We start from the raw sequence: 16,148 nt of genomic DNA on the forward strand, positions 1-16,148 counted from the left end.
CAAGGGGTATGCATAATTTTAAACCACTTCTCCAAGGGTGAGAATCATTAAACATGGAAAAGAGAGGACAGCGTGCTGATTTGACATAATCATCTCAGCAGCTGCCTGCTCTGCAAATGCTGTTGAATCTCAGGGATGTTGCTGGCAGTTGCCAAAATGACGACTGCAAGAGAGACAAGGAGTGGAAGTACAAATTAAAACACTTGGGAATCATTCTGTCTCAGGTCTGTAATAGTCTGCATTCATTTTAGCTTGGGGGTGTTTTACTGAAACCCTCTCTCCTCCCTCCCCACCCCCCCCAGTAATTACCCTGTTGTCAATCCACAGTGTGTGAAAGTGCTTCAATTTCAAACCCATGCTATACCAAATTGTTCAAGTCCATGCCAGTCACTCTCTGCTACATAAAGCCTAGAAAAAGCATTGCTTTCATATTTTTTATCAGAAAAAATAAGGGCTGTTGTTTTCTTGGAATGTTCTGAGTGATCATATGTACCCCATAAATCCATTTCTTGTATGTCACTTTATTTTCTAGAGTGCCAGTGAATCTTGAGTAGTCCCTCAATTATATCTCAAAGCTCTAGACAGATTTCAGAAAAACAGAGGAGCAGCTCTTCTTTGCTGAGATTGCAAAGGACTTTCAAGTGCACTTGTCGAGATCCTACATCAATGTAACCTCTTCCACTCCCCAAATCATCTTGCCATAGACTGTTTTGCAGTGAAGTAGCAGGAGGCGGCTCCCAACCAGCATTACAAAATGCCTTCAGTTTCCCCTCCAATCCAAATAATGTTTCTGCTTGCTGATTTCCCATTGGGATTTAGAAGGGAGTTTGTAAAGCGAGGACAACTTCTATATGCCCTTCCTCACTGCTTATTCAGAAAAGCTCTATTGACATTTGTGCTGAGCTGATGCCTTCATTGCTTTCAGCATCACAGCCAGGGCACAGCCCAAAGACACTGGTGTCAGCTGCAGTCTGTAGTTAACTTCAGACTAGACCCAAAGTGAGGGATGAGAAAGGCAGAACTATGAGGGGTGAGCTTGTCTCCATCCCCATGGGCTAGATAAGGACAGCAGGAGCAATTCTATTAGCTCCTCTCCTTCCTTGCAGAACTACTATCACCTTACCCACCAAGGGTACAGTGTCCTGAAAACACAAAGGAAAGCATTTCTGCCTTATTAGCCTCAATTTTATGCTGTCAGGATGGGAGCCAGCTATGTATTAGGTTCTTACTCAGTCTGCACAAGCCATGCCACCAATATATTTGACATAAAGCAGCTAATTGCTGGATATTAGTCGCAGTGAGCTGAACTCACCTGGACTAGTCTTCTAGTCAGGAAAATCTCTGTATCCTGTTGCTAGTCTCCTGGGTCGCCTGCTTCTCCCTGCAGGTCATCTTTAACTTGCTGCTTATCTTTCTCACCATGTTTATGTTGCTTTGAGTTATCAAGCCTAGGGAAGGAAACAGAGACAGCAGGTTACACAGAGAGGCAATTTACAAGGTACAAGCAAAGCAAAGCGTAGATAAAACCCAACCAACTCCCCAGATCAGACAGGTGTGAGAGACATGCAAATGCATAATGTCTATCATAGCTCTCATTGTTTTCATAGCCATGAGATCATTAAGATATTTCTAAGTCCCTTGAGTCCATGACATGCAAGCCCAGGATATAATAAGCAGGGCTGAATTAATTGCACGATACATTGATGAACAAAATGAAGTAAAGCGCTTTTATTGTACAAGGGGAAACGAATGCTTTGCATTAAACAGCAGTCACATCAATCCAAATTATGGCTCGTGCTGCATAAATGATAATGAGACTGTCTCGCTCAGACTGAGCGAGAATGCTGAAAGGACCAAAGACGCCCACATACTGCTGCATCTAAACAGTGCTTATACTTAAACTGGGACAGTGGAATTTGTCTTTATAACAAACAGTTCTCCTTTGATAGCTATCTATCCTGATGGAAGGGCATCCCTATTGCACTTTGCACACAAACACTGAGCCACCAATCTGGCTATTCAAAGTCTCTCTTTGTCTTCTCCCCACCCCAGGCGTCACAACTTCTTTTTGTCATTTAGGGTAAAATCCAGCTCTTGACATCACTGGGACCACTGCTCTGGATATCACTACTCTGTGAATAGAGGCAGGACTTCCCTGCAAGACACAGAAATGGAAATGAGGTCACAACTGATGTGGCATGTGGCAATAGATGAGTTATATTTCAATCCTTTATCTAGTAAGGTGGCATATTCAGAGGTTCCTGGGGGGGACTTTCACAACTTTTTTTTTTTTTTTACTGCTGTACTTAGTTATGCAGTCAGTTTTGTTCTGCTGCTGCTTCCACTGGTTAGCATTTTCTCAGTTCTTTCATTCTGGTATTTAATACTTTGCCTTGGGAGATCTTCAAGCATGCTGCGTATTAGCAGTCAATAGCACTCAGAGTGCAGTGAAGGACAGGCTAGCTAGGGCTGTATTTGTGGCTTGTTTGAGAATGCCTCAGCATAGGTTCAGCACTGCACGATTCTCATGCATAACCTTGCACTGCACTGCTTGAACTGGAAATGAGATTGAAGGATGACTCATCCATTTCCACATTCAGCTTCTGCAATGAACTTCTGACTCCTTGCTCATTCCTTAGAGACTGCATCTTTTCTTTCAGAATAAATGATAATTAGAAAGCAACCGACCCAGTAAAACATTGTAGTCTTGCACTGCAGACAGGTAAAGCACACACTGGGCAAGGAACGGAGGGTTTGAGACAGGTCATCCTGACTTCTTGGTCCTGTTAGTTCATATGCCATGCCCGCGGAGATGAACTGCTATTATGAACTGGACAGGAAATAGTGAGTTATAGCTGTACTCTGTGGGCTTGGGTTGATCTTCAACTTCCCTAGCTCTAAAATGGAACAAGCTTTCTTTCAGAATGAGAGATGAAGAACTTGTGATTTGTACCAGGCTTTTAGGCAAAGAGTTGAGTCATCTAATTCTAGGGAAAAAATCTAGGGCCTAAGGAAGCAACTATCTGCCAGCCATTCCAGACATGGCTAGAGACTCCAGTTCTCATTCCCAAAGACTGACCTGAACTTGACTTGGTTATTGTGTGACACAGCTGAGCACAGCTAGCACCTTGCAATTGTTTTTTCATTGGTGATTATCAAGATTCTCTTCTGTCACTCCTCACCTTTTTGTCACAGTACTGATGCGTGCACGAAAGCTTTCTTTTCCTCCAGAAAGCTGCTAAGTCCTATACACGCATTAGCCTTCCTGGACACTGACTACAGTCCAATATCAAACCTTCCTCTGCTGCATTAAGGCTGTAACCAGCAGGAAAAACCGTTCGTTTTGAGTCAACAAACTTATCCAGATGCACTTTTAACCTAGAGGTAGCTTTCTGTTTTGGAAACAGGTACTGTGCAATACACATCAGATAGCTGGAACACGCAGACCATTTCCTCGCCTTGAATATGGCCATCTGACAAGAAATCGCCACTTGCCACCCAGTCCACAGAGGCATGCTCCAGAACCACAGCGCATCAACTCATGTGGCAGAGGGCACGGTTGAGGGCAGAGGCCGGGCCTCCACGCTGCTCCAGACCCGACTACACGACGTCCAGCCCCGAGGCCTCCACCGCGGCGGAGGAGCTGCGGCAGCGCCGGGGCCGGACGCGGAGGGACGCCCCCGTGGGGCGCGGTGGGGCGGTGTCCCGGCTCCTCCCGCCCTCCCCGGGGCCAGCCAGTGGCGGCGGCGGGGCCCGGCCCAGCTCCACGTGAGGCGGCCCCGCCGCCGCCTGGAGTCACGGGGCGGGCGGGCTGCTGCTATGGAGCTGCCAGCCGTGAACCTCAAGGTAGGGGCCGAGCTGCTCCCGGGCTGCCCTGGCGGGGAGGGGCCTCTCCGGTTGCCCCGTGGCCGGCCGGCCGGTCTCCGCGGGCTCGAAGTGAGCAGGGTGCCCGTGGTAGGGGCCGCGCGGTGCTGGCCGAGGTCCCGCCGTGAGGAGCGGGAGGGCTGCGAGGGGCTTTCTGCCGGGGCGGCAGCGCTTTTCCTCGGCCGCGGCTTGGGGAGGCAGCGGCGTGGGGTGGCGTCCCGGGGAGCGGGCGCTTGGCCCAGCCTGCCCTCTCGTCTCGCATGCTGGCCAGCTCTGCGCCTGGACCAGGACCTGGTTGTGAGCCTGGCTGGGGGATGTAGAGGCCTCCGAAGAGGAAAGACTGGTGTTTCTAAACCTTTTTCATCACGTGGGCAAGCGTTGCAAAAGCTTTTGGTCATTAAGGCCGGCAGACAATGACTCCAAGGTTCTCCCTGACTTCAGGGCAGTTGCTAAAGTGGCCAAGGACTGAGTTAGGGCAACAGCTGTTATTAACTTGTGTCCATGGAGGTTTCCAGCTCAGCTGACCAGAGCTAATCCAGGATAAACACTACTCAAGGTCCTGAGCAGGCAAAGTTTTTGTTTGTCAGGCAAAATATCTTAGAAAAGCGATCCCACTTACTTTAGGGTTATCATCTGGTAGGTAATTACAATCGCTTCTCTGTTGGGATGGCTTCCCAACAGAATTTGAAAATTCTGGTGAATATCTGGTAACCAGAGAAATGGGGAATAAGGGATTTACCACAGTTATGTTTTACTTTTCACTTTGGGAAGGATCACATCCTTGTGGAGAAGCTGGGGGATGCTAAAATTACTTTTTTTCTTTTGATGTTGATGCTTGATATTGAAGCCTTCCTTGATAGCAGACAGGTGATACTTTCCTCTATTTTTTTTTCCTTTTGTATTTTCAGAGCCCTGAGATTTCAGGGGGGGTGTGCCTTTTTCCAGCTTCACTACTTTGTGTGTCTTGTTTGGTATGGCAAGTTTCAGGTGCTTGCTTTGGTTAAAACTTTGCCCAGAGAATGAAAGCATCACTAATCACATCAGGTTGTTTCTGCTATTGATACACAAAGCAGTGAGCAGTGGCCTTGGAGCAGGCTGCCTGCAGGTTGTTGGGTGAGAGGAGAGTATTATCACAGCTACTGTTACGAATTCAGCTTTGTATAGGAAGGCTTTCACGTGGCTGTGCTAAATAAAAGCCTGGTGTTTATATAATGACGTTTCCCCCTCTTACTAGTTCACCAGGAAAAGCATCTTCCCTTGTTAGAGGCAAGTAAGCAAATGGATTTTTCAAGGCCTGGCACGTAGATACTACATTCTGGAAACTAGCTGATACTTTGCTCTGACACGTTTGGACTATTGTGTGATTCCCAGGGCACTAGGAACATTAATAGATCTTGCCTTCTGCTTTGTTTTTGAACTTGGTTTGATTCCCCCCCATGCTAAAACAACAGTGAAAAATAAGGATATTTAATTAAAAAGTTTGCCAACACGAAATACATGTTCTACCATGAGAAGTGGAGATGGGGAGCTGAAAAACACAAACTTCTTGAATGAATGAGTCACCATAACAACACAACTAAAATATTGCCTTTCTCCTCTGGTTTCAGACAACCATTCCCAAATCTCTTCCTAGATAAGAGTGAGCTTGTCCTGGGCAAACTGTTTTCAGCATTAACAAATTCCTTGTTGTCAAGACTTGCTGGTATTGTTCTGAGGCTGAAGAGCTAGGGAATAGTGAGTTAATAATTGTACCTGCATCTTTGTACTGTCGTACTTTGTACCTGCCTCCTTGATGCATATCACAAAGGTGGGAAAGATTCTCAGAAAGGGACTGGAAATAACACACACTATTACTATTCATCGCCATGATCTGCTTACAGTTTCTGTGAGATTAAAAAGATGAGCCTCATGATAGAAGTATCTCTAGAAAAACTGCATGAGTGACCTGTGTTTGTGCCAGAACATGCAGTGTCTTAGCCTTGAGGTCTCTCATAGGCTTTGCCTTAGAATGGATGAGGAACATGCTCATGAAACAGCATCTACTGGCTCAGCTCTAACAGTAATGCTCAGCAAAGCGTGTGGAAAGCAACATAGCCATATTTTTGCAGTGAATGCTTGACACCTAGGATTATTGCAATAACCATGCAGAGGCCTCGAAATACAAAGTTTGAGTTCGATCAAGCCTGGACAATGCCCTACAATCCATGTGCCTGGAAACATACATTTTGTGCTCAGGCATTTTTAATTGCTAGGTCACAGAATCATAGAATAATTTAGACTGAGAGAGACCTCTGTATGTCATCTAGTCCAACCTCCTGCTCAAAGCAAAGCTAACTTCAAAGTCAGATCAAATAGCTCAACTCAAAATTCAGCTGACTCTTAAAAACCTCTAAGGATAGAGCCACGACAACCCTGCTGGATAGCCTGTTCCACTGCCTAACCATGCTCATTATTAACACTCTATTATAATAACGAGGAGCATCCTCACAGGTGGCTCACTCACAGGTGGCTACTCAGATCTGTATTTTGGTTAGTATATCCTCAGGTGAATGTCACTCACAGAGGAGATGAGCTCACTCTCAAAAAAAAAAAAAAAAAGGTAAAATAAAAAACTTAGATACTACAAGAAAATAATTGTAATTTGGAACCATGTAATTTTTAACTTAGTCAAAATTCAGCCTTGTGCTAGGTTCTGTGCTGAAATATGTTTAAAGGAGTGAGTTCTCATTCCAAAGAGTTTCCCATCTAATGAGACCCAGGCAGACCCAGGCTCTTTTTATGCTCGGCAATTAGTTCCATCACATGCTGGGATTTGCAGAGGAGCTAGGAATTCCCCTTAGCTCTCCCAGTTTTCAATGGGATGCTTTTCATCACATGGTCATCCTTCTGCCCAGAAGGGATGGGGACAAAGGTCCCACCTTTCTTATTTTCTGTTCTCAGCACTAGTTCAAGTCTTAGGAGTTATTTTCTCAAAAGAAGAAATGTATGCCTTTCTTAGGTACAGACTCAAGTCCTTGAACAGATGGGAAAATGTAAATTCTTCTGCTGTCTCATCAGGACGCTGCCTGCAAATTATCTAATCTCACATAGTGACTGTAGCTTTAAAGAATATTTTTCATTAACACTACATTTTCTATGTTAAAGCATACCCAGACAACTAGCTTGTTCCATAGTGCCCTGAAGAACTGTCAGGTAGATTGGACTAATAATCAGGAAGGGAATGCCTTGTTCTTATTTCAGCAGTCCCTCATACTATCAGCCCTAGCTTACCTGGCTTTATGCTGATGACTAAGCATGTTTCATAATTTAATAATTGCAATATTGATCTAGACAGCTTTTTAAAAAAACTCACCCTGCCTAATTATGTTAACCAGTGAGCCTTGAGGGGTCTTGCGGGTATGTAACATGCAATTAAATACTACCTAATTAAGAATTTCCCTGATGTTGTGATAGTCTCTTGAGTAAATGCTATTTGCACATTTCCATTCTTATCCAAGAACATCTTGCATTTTACTGATTAGCAGTTTCTGCCTGGTCTCCGCGGTGCAATTTGAGAGAAGGGCAAGTGGATGGTAGTGGTGAAGCATTTTGTAGGCTTTCATGAACAATTAAAAAAAAAATTAATAAAAATTTAAGTTACGACAAAGTCTAGGCTACTTGGGGTGGATACTCAGCAGATGTGCTAGGGTACTGCAGTGAAGCAAGAGCTCTTCCTTATCATAAGACATCTACGTTGTGGTATGTTGGCAGAGCAGTGTGAGCCACAGCAGATCCGTCACTCTTGTTGATTTTCTGGCTGCACTTCACTCACGTCACAGCTTCATTGGTTATTAACTCTCTTCTTGAGCAACTAGTTTTGTATTGAGTTAGAGCATGGATAGACATTTTAAGTCAGTGAATGTAGCAGGATGTCAGTAAAATTATTTTTTAAGTGTCTTAATGCTCCTATCTGCATACAGCTTTCCTGTGTCCACTGTGTAATTTAGCCTTTTGCTACTTACTTTTGCTATTTTATTTCTTTTTTTTTCTTTCTTTTTTTTACAGAGGGGGAAAGGGGCAGGAAGAGTATGTGAGGAGAGTGTGCTTCAGAGGGGTTTTGGTGGTTGGTGGGTTGTGGTTTTTTTTTATACCAAGGTCAGTGCCAACTGGAACCTTTCTCACCCCTAGAAAAAATGGAAGAGTGCTGGTGTCCCATAGGTCCTCTGATATGGCCAGGCTTCAGGCTTTCTTTTATGAGGCTGCTAATAGAGCCTGTCTTCCATATTCTTGTTTTCACAAATGTTTAGAGAATGAATATGAGTGATCTCCCTTTGTTGAGATTGGCCAGCAGTCTCAAAAGCAAGCGAGTGTATGGATATATGTATAGAAAAAGACTGAAGTGGTATACTCTTGTTCCCATTTGCTGTCTTCGTAAGCATGTAGAGTATGTCTCCTTGGTTGCAGAAATGTCAAGTGCTGGTGAAGAGAATCCTTGTGTCACTTGTTACAGTATGATGCTTTCTTCTTGGATTTGTCCCCTTGAGCACAAGGATCAGGATCATTAAGGACATTTGCAAAGTACAGAATCTGTGACAGCCTTATCTTATTGCTGCTTAGGGCACTGCTGGCATTTGGGTCCTGGTGGCTTCACTGGGAATGAAAAGAGCAGTGTACTGTGGCAGGATCAGGGTCTTGGGTTCCTAGAAGATGCCTTCAGGTCTGTTAATATTGCAGTGAGGTTGAACCACTGCTCTGAACAGACTGGAAGGAGGTAAAAGTAGGATTTACTGCGGACTGGAGTGAAATTGCTGGGAGCTGCACGCGTGACTTTCCATGGACTTCTTGGTGATGGGATGCCAGATTGGTCATGTATAAACTGTGCTAGCATAGTGTGAATCAGATTGTGGCTTTTTGTACAAACTCTTCTGGAGTTCCAAAATCAATAACCTATTTAGAAAAGACTAAGTGGGCTCTGAATCAACTGTCGACAGAGATGACAACAATAATGAATGACTACAGTGTAGCACCACAGGAAATACTCAGCAACAGAGGCAGAGAAAAATGGTTTTGTGTCTTTGCTGTCCCAGTTGCTACGCCAGCTTTCTGCACTGGTTCATGGGTCCAGGGCAGTATTCCACCTGTCCCTCAGAAACAAGACGGTGTCATTTCACGTTGATCTTCCCACAGTTCTCCCAACTTGCTGACCTATCTTCCTCTCTGTTTTTTTTCATAGGCCATCATTCTGGTACACTGGCTGCTCACAGTGTGGTGAGTGATTGGTAACTGGCCTGTCCTGGGTGAGAAGGGGGTATTCCTTCAAAGTAGGAATGGGATGTTCTCAGGGAATTGGCACTCCCTGTTTGTGCCTGTCTGTGTGCAAGAAGATCCTAAATCTAAGGGTGAGGTGTTTGTATGGGAACAGGGATGAATGCAAACAAACAGTTACAGGCTTATTGTGAACCTGGGCTGGGTTCTTGTTTGGCAGGGGATGCATGAATTACGTGTTTCCAGCCTCCTATGCCTGGGGAAATTTCAGTGTCCTTGCAGTGGGGATCTGGGCCATTGTGCAGCGAGATTCCCTGGATGCCATCATGATGGTGAGTGTGAAGGTATTTGCATCCACCAGGGAGAGGGTGGAGGGCAGAGACACCTTCTTTGAGTCAGTGATGATTTTCAGCTGTTCCCAATACAACAGTGAAAAAGTCAAATTCCCTGTTTGAGTTGTTTTGTTTTTTGTTTAAGAGAGCATATGAATCTATAAGCACTGTAAACCATGGTGAGAAGCATTCGCTATCACTTATTTTGCTTCTCAGAGGTTAGGTGTACTCGATTCTTTTTTTTTTTTTACCTGCTATGGTAACTTGTAATGCCAGAGCAGGACTCAAAGCATTTAATGTGCTTGAGCTAGAGGGGCTTTATAAAACTTTTCTCTGAATGTTAGATTGGCAAGCAAAAATAAACAGTCCTGGAGCATATCATCAGAAGGTGTCTGACAGATGCAAAGAAAATGCATGAAATAAAAGATCATTCCTTTAGGAATCTCTGTCTACCTGGGGCAGTGTCAAGGGTTAGCAGTGTGTGAAACTGGGGTGAAGGCATGGTTGTGTGAACATAGATCTCACAGGAAATAGACACTGTAACTGGCTTACTCCTAGTTGTTAATCCCCTAGTCAGTTCATGTCCCATTCTCTCTTTGTTTCCAGTTCCTGTCTGGTCTGCTGCTCACAGTCCTCACGGACATCATTCACATCTCTGTCTTCTACCCTCCAAACAAGTATCTCACTGATGTGAAGCGTTTCAGTATAGGCATGGCCATCTTCAGCCTCCTCCTCAAACCTGTGTCCTGCTATTTGGTGTACCAAATGTATCGGGAGCGTGGAGGAGAGTACGCCTTTAACATAGGTAGGATGCTTCCTCTGCCTCCACATCAGTGTGGGCCACCTCCTCTGGTGTTAGGGAGACCGCCTTGCAGTTTGGACCCTTCAGCCTGAGCTCTGTGCAGCTGGATTCTCCCCCCACTTTCCAGGGAGGGGAAGTGCTTGCTCTCTCGCATGTCTGTTTTCCCATTTGTGGTTCTGGTGTGTCTCAGGCCTTAAATTTACATTCTTCCTCTCTTCCCTTGCAGACCTGGAGTCCTCATCTGACAGCCATTTTGCCCACAATGGTATTGATATCACTGCTGTCTCTCTTATTGAATATAATTAAGAGGCTTTTCCCCTATTCCTCCTCCTGCATTTATGTCTGTTTGTTGGAAGCCTTTGGGTGTCCTCTCTTTGCCAACCCCTTCTTTTCCTCCTGGGGGAAAGTAGAGGCAGGATCCCCTCTAGATGGATTTTGCATGAGAGGGAAAGAAGCTGGATTTCTACCTCTGTGCTTTCTCTGGGCCTCACATGTCCTAGCTACCTTGATTGTTTTGGACCTCCATTTCCTCACCTGGAAAATGGGACTGATGTTTACCTCATGGGACTTTGCCTGGAGGCACTCATTTTTCTCCTAGTTGTACTTGTTAACGATAACGTGGCAGCCTTGCCAGAGAGAAGGGGCTGTGGCTGGATGTTCTGGGTCTCAGTCAGCTTTGCCAAGTGTGCCTGGTGTTAGTTCATGCTGGGGCAGCTGCCAGGGATCATTTGCTGGCAAAACCAGCAGCCTGGCAGAGTTATCTTTTTGCCTTCCTAAGAAGGCTGTGCAGGACAAAGGATGGTATAACTGCATTATAGTGTCTGAAAGCTGTCACTTGTGCTGCTTGGATGCTAGCAAAGAAGATAATGCTTCCTGTGAAAAGAGGTGGATACCTGCAGAGGAGGAGAGGCCATGGAAGGAAACCATAGCTTGGGACAGTACGTGCTATTTGCATCTCTCTGGTAGTGGAATGTGGATGCCTTCTCCATCAGCTATTGGTGCAAATGCCAGACAGATCTGTCTTAATCCGGTCAGAAGGCCTGTAAGTCAACTGCAGTGCCTTGCTCAGGGTCGTGTTTGTGCCAGTTTTTTTTAGCTGCTCACTGTACTTGTAACTGGGATTTGACATTTGTATCCCATGGAGAGTGCAGGTATCACTGAGGAGTACATCCCTTTGCTCAGAATTTGGGAGTATTCCTTCTTTTCAACCATGCTATCCTAACACAAGCATGATACTGTCTGAGAGTCTTCTCTCAGGTGCAGGTTGGAATTCAGACACTTTGTGGTTTCATATCCTCTCCTGAACTGTCTTTCTCACGAGATTTTTCAGTACAAACTGCATGCTGCTGTTTGGTAGAATGTGGTTGACAGATTTTCTCTCTCATCTTCCTGCTATCTGGTGTTTTCCTTTTGAACCTAACAGTGTTGCATTTTTCCTGGTCTTCTCTGTCTTGTTTTCTTGCCATACAAAATCCCTTTTTGTTGCCTGTCAGCATCCTTGCTGCTTAGAACAAGCCTCCAATATGGTTTGGTGCCCGCCTTTGATTCAGATTGCTTTCTAGCCATGGCAGGTGCCTGGCCTATAGATACACAGCTGTTCATGCACATTCTCTGTCTGTGTCTCTTCTTTCCCTGCTTATCCCCTGGACAGTAACGTGACTTTGTACCAGTCTTTTACCACAGGCAAATTGATCATAGTGCAATTGGGAGTGCTGCTGGATTCAAATTTAGTGCCATGGTGTGGCACACTTAAGGCATAGCTGTGTTGTTGGGAAGAGTGATTCATGGATGAATCATGCTCTTAAATCTATGCTGTCGGCTAGCCATGGTTCCTGCTGCTCCTGTTTCTGTTTGTTCATTTTTCTACTAGATCTCATAAACTTGATCTTGCTGAAATATGCTATTACAAGAGCCTGTTATGCTGCTATGTAGTATTGTGGGTCTTGCTTTCCACACAGCCATGTGGCTACTATGCAGTTCTCGGGGAACGAGGAGGCATGTTCAAATGCATCTCGGTTACTTTGCCTTTATTGGAAGGATGAGCTGTTGGTTTCTTCTAGCAGATTGAGCTCTTGTGCTTTTGGGTTTTTCCTAATCTTGTTCTCTTCCCTCTCCATTCAGGTGTCACCCGCGCAGGCTGGGATCGCAGCACTTATGAGCCGATTGATCAGCAGGATGCCCCTCCACAGTGGCCTGACACAACCAAGACAGCCCAGCAGCCATACTGAGACCCTCTCTGCAACAGAGAACAGACGCTTCCCTCGCCCAGTCTAGCCTTCTGCTCTTTCATGTACTTTTTCTGATGGAGCAAGACCTGCTACTGAGCAAACAAGAGAGGATCTGATTTTTCATTTCTTTTGCCTCCCTGAAGGTTAGGTAGAGGGGTTCCTGCAGTAGGTCCAGAAGATCTCAGAGATGTCGTGTTAAGCACTGTGACTCTTTGCAATCCTGGTACTGTCCTTTCCTCTGTCCCCCTAAATCCCTCCTCTGTATGTGTGAGAGGACGCAGCTTCTGCAGTCTTCTAAGTCTCGTATTGTGCATCCTCTCTATTGTACGGGAATCACTCAAAATATTCCTGGACAAGCTATCTTTAAAAGGCTTATGGACTGCCCTTAAACAATACAGTTTAGCCTGCTTTTATGCAGATATATTTCCAGGAAACATCTGGGAGTTCCTGAGGGCTGTTTTTGATGGTGTTATTTAACTAAGATTTATGACCATAACTCCCTATGCTAGCTGTGGTGGTTTGCACAAAGCTGGGGTTGGTATAAAATGCTCCTACTGGGCCAGGGAGCTGCTTGCACTCCCAGTATCTAGTCTTGGGTTTTATTCATTGATGCTTTTATGCAAGTTGAATGTCCTTCAGGATGCTTAAAACGGCTGTTGAATGTAGGTTATAGATACTCTGTGCCTTGAAATGTACTTTTTCCTTCAGCTGCCTGTCTTAACAGAACTTGAAATGTTCCATTTTTCTAAGAAAACTGTAAAATGAACACAGTTTTTCTGTGTTAGAAAAAGTTACGCTGGTCACCTATGTCTTATTTGAAAATGTAAGTATTCCTGAGGGTTTGGGACTGTAGCCAGGTAGTCTGGGAGAGTCTTTATGGGGGAAGGTCTTACATGGCTTTTAGTCTGAGCTTTACTCAGACAAGTAGAGCACACTGCTTGTAAATGTGTGGGTGGTGAAGGTGAGCTAGTAAAATGAGGATTGGGGAAAAGAAAAGATGGGTTTATTTACAGTGCAGTGGTGAGCTCTGTGGGGTGTGACAAACTATAAACTCTAATCTTACACACAATAATCTGCCCTGCTGTGGCTTTCAGTGTAAAATCCTAAGAAAAAAGAAAGATGTTCAATGGGATTCTTTTAGAAAAAAAAGAGTATGTCAGCTTTGGCAGAATGAAAATACTAATGCTAGGAAGACCTGTGTTTTTTCTAAAGCAGGTTCATTTTCAAAGTATATATCTGTTACTCTGCAGTTGCATTTCTCTTGACAAGACGTGCTGCTGCATTGACTTTTCAGTGACCAAGAGCCCTGTTAACTTTGCTCTAACCTCTAGAACTATGCCATTTGTATTTTTAAAACCAAGCCATTTTTCCCCAAGTTTGATCACTTTAAACATTAGCAGATGCTTCCTCCACTATGCTGTACCAGCACTACAGTGACCTGCTGCTGTACCTGGACCATCATCATTTATGCCTGGACCAAGCACATGGTAAATGCCATAAAAGTGCAATAGTCTGGTTTACTCTCCCAAAATGAGTGTTGTGCATTCATTTTGCAGACAGCCATGCAACAGAGCATAGGAATAGGAATCAGTCTACTTTTGTGATCAGAAGGGGAAGAAAGAAGAATAGGTAGGCAGAAATTTCTGTGGCTTGTGGAGTTGCAGAGCAGGCTTTTATATTCAGTTAATGTTTTTTTCAGCCCTTCAGAACTGTTCAGTGACAGTACAGATCCCTGAATAATGCATTTAAACACATTTAAATGCTCGGTTTTTTCTTCTCTAGACCTGTGAAGCATAGACTGAAAACAACGGTTTTAAATGCAATGTTTTTTGGGTATTTGCACAAAGAGTTACACCTAGTGAGGCCTTCCCAGCCATTCTCCATTGTGAAAGACACCAGAAAATCTTTTGATTTAGCTGACCTGCTGTGTGCTTTTCTGTGGAGAATTCAGCACATCTGGGAGCTCAGGGGAGCAGAGCAAGGCAGGAGTTGTGGTAGGCTTACTGTGCCTCAAGGATACCTCTTTTAGGGTGTAAATCAAAGGTGATGATAAAAACGAGGCCCCTCTCCTGGTTTCTGAGGAGGAGGGCGTTTGTTTCGGCAGTACTTACAGTAAGCACCAACGTGCTCTTGGATCAATACCTGGTTTAGCAGGGCATGTGGGGATTCATGGAGCCTGTTGTGCTGGAGCACAGTCTTGCTGACCCGGGCAGCCTGGCTTCACCGTGGGGCTCCTCGTAGCTTGTCAGCAGGGTCTCCTCACCCAGACGTACAGCAGGTTTTTGTTTTTTGGGTTTTTTTTTTTTAATTTGTTTAAATCCTCGGGTGCTAATGTGCCGAGGTTTTTTTTGGTGATGAGCTGGCAGCTCTCCAGATTAACCACAACCCGCCCGGTGCGGCTGCCTCCCTCGGCGGCAGTGTCTCTCAGGCGGCCTGAGGGATGGGCGGCGCCTGCCCGCGTGCCTAACGGCCGGCCGAGGCGGCCCGGCCCGCCCGCCCGGCCTCGCACCCTGGCACCGCCGCCAGCCCGGGCTGGGCTCGCCCACGCTCTCTTGGTGGTGGTCGCGGGGCCTGGCGATGCCGCCCAACGCTGCTGACAGGAGCCGGGACGTGGCGCGTTTGGGGCGACGAGGAGGAGAACATGCCCCCTCTCCTGAGGCGCGGCCCCACTCGCAGGTACGCCTCGCCTCCCCTGGGTGAGCCCCCCGGCCCCGCCTCGTCTAGGCTGCCCTCAGGATGCGGCTTTAATTAGGCGTGGGCGAGAGCCGCTTTGGCGGGGCCATCTGCAGCCCCGGTGACAGGCGGCGTTGCTAATCGCGGGGGATTAAGCTGTTTACAGCAACCCAGCTGGAACGCGCTCGCAACCGGGCTTTAGGCATTAAGGGGGGACAAAGCTGCAGGTTTGCCCCAGTGCTGGGAGGCGCAGGCACAAAGAGGCGTGTGTCCCGTCCCTGAGGTTCTGGCGAGGCCCAGCGGCATGGCTGGCGGCTGCTATCAAGTGAGTAAGTACCTACGAGGAGAAAGGCGTCCGCACCCGTGAAGAGCGCTGGGAGCCATCGGGGATGCTGAGTAGGGGCCTGGGGCCTGTCTGTCAGCTGAGAGCAGGCCTGAAATGGCTCCCCTAGGCTGGGTCTGTGGGTGACGGCCCTCCTGTGCCCACCACCGCATCCCGGGACGAGAAGTGGCTGGTTCTTGGCTGGCAGCACGCGAAGAGCACTGCTACATGGCTGTTCCTCTGCTGCAGGAGCCATAACTGCCTTCTCTCTGGTTTAAGGGAAGAGCACTTGTGTGTGCGTGGTGATCTCAAAGTGGCAATGAGAGGCTCATGCAATGGCAGCGATGGTTCAGTTTGTAAGACTGAGCAGTGGGGGGAAAGCCTTGTTTCTAACGCGCGTGAAGCACGATCTTGAACCAGTCACCGGTCCCAACTTGCAACGTGAAATGGATCGGCCTTGGTCTGCAGGGATGGGAAAATTAGCATTGTGCAGTGCTTGTGTGTTTATTGTGGGTCTGTCGTTGTTGTAATGCTAAAATTACATTCACTTAGAAGAGCTTGATTTACTTTTCATGAACGGTGCTATTTACTATCTTTTACTTATAACAACAGAAGTACATTGATCAGTTTAATTTTTGTTTCCTTAATTGGATTTGTTTCAGGTTTTAATGTGTTAGTGTGTT

At 46.0% G+C, this 16,148-nt stretch overlaps 1 protein-coding gene across 2 annotated transcripts; it reads left to right on the forward strand.

The window, feature by feature from the left end:
* Positions 1-3,729: 3,729 nt before the first annotated feature.
* On the forward strand, positions 3,730-13,264 carry AGTRAP (angiotensin II receptor associated protein). Of its 2 annotated transcripts, XM_075773553.1 has the most exons (6): positions 3,730-3,846; positions 9,077-9,111; positions 9,329-9,440; positions 10,047-10,245; positions 10,469-10,507; positions 12,364-13,264. In XM_075773553.1, exons 1-6 carry the CDS (start codon positions 3,820-3,822, stop codon positions 12,468-12,470), a joined length of 519 nt encoding a protein of 172 aa, XP_075629668.1. In that variant the 5' UTR covers positions 3,730-3,819; the 3' UTR covers positions 12,471-13,264. The 2 variants fall into 2 exon arrangements, with proteins under 2 accessions (XP_075629668.1, XP_075629669.1); XM_075773554.1 differs by lacking the exon at positions 10,469-10,507 and having other exon boundaries at positions 12,364-12,612.
* Positions 13,265-16,148: the final 2,884 nt, after the last annotated feature.

The sequence above is a fragment of the Balearica regulorum genome, chromosome 21 (genome assembly GCF_011004875.1).
Source record: "Balearica regulorum gibbericeps isolate bBalReg1 chromosome 21, bBalReg1.pri, whole genome shotgun sequence".
Taxonomy (NCBI): domain Eukaryota; kingdom Metazoa; phylum Chordata; class Aves; order Gruiformes; family Gruidae; genus Balearica; species Balearica regulorum.

Bases quoted from the DNA above. Each gene is read 5' to 3' on its own strand.
- AGTRAP (XM_075773553.1), top strand. From the start codon at position 3,820: ATGGAGCTGCCAGCCGTGAACCTCAAG. The intron at 9,112-9,328 runs GTGAGTGATTGG...CTTGTTTGGCAG, and splicing joins CACTGGCTGCTCACAGTGTG to GGGATGCATGAATTACGTGT. The intron at 9,441-10,046 runs GTGAGTGTGAAG...CTTTGTTTCCAG, and splicing joins CCCTGGATGCCATCATGATG to TTCCTGTCTGGTCTGCTGCT.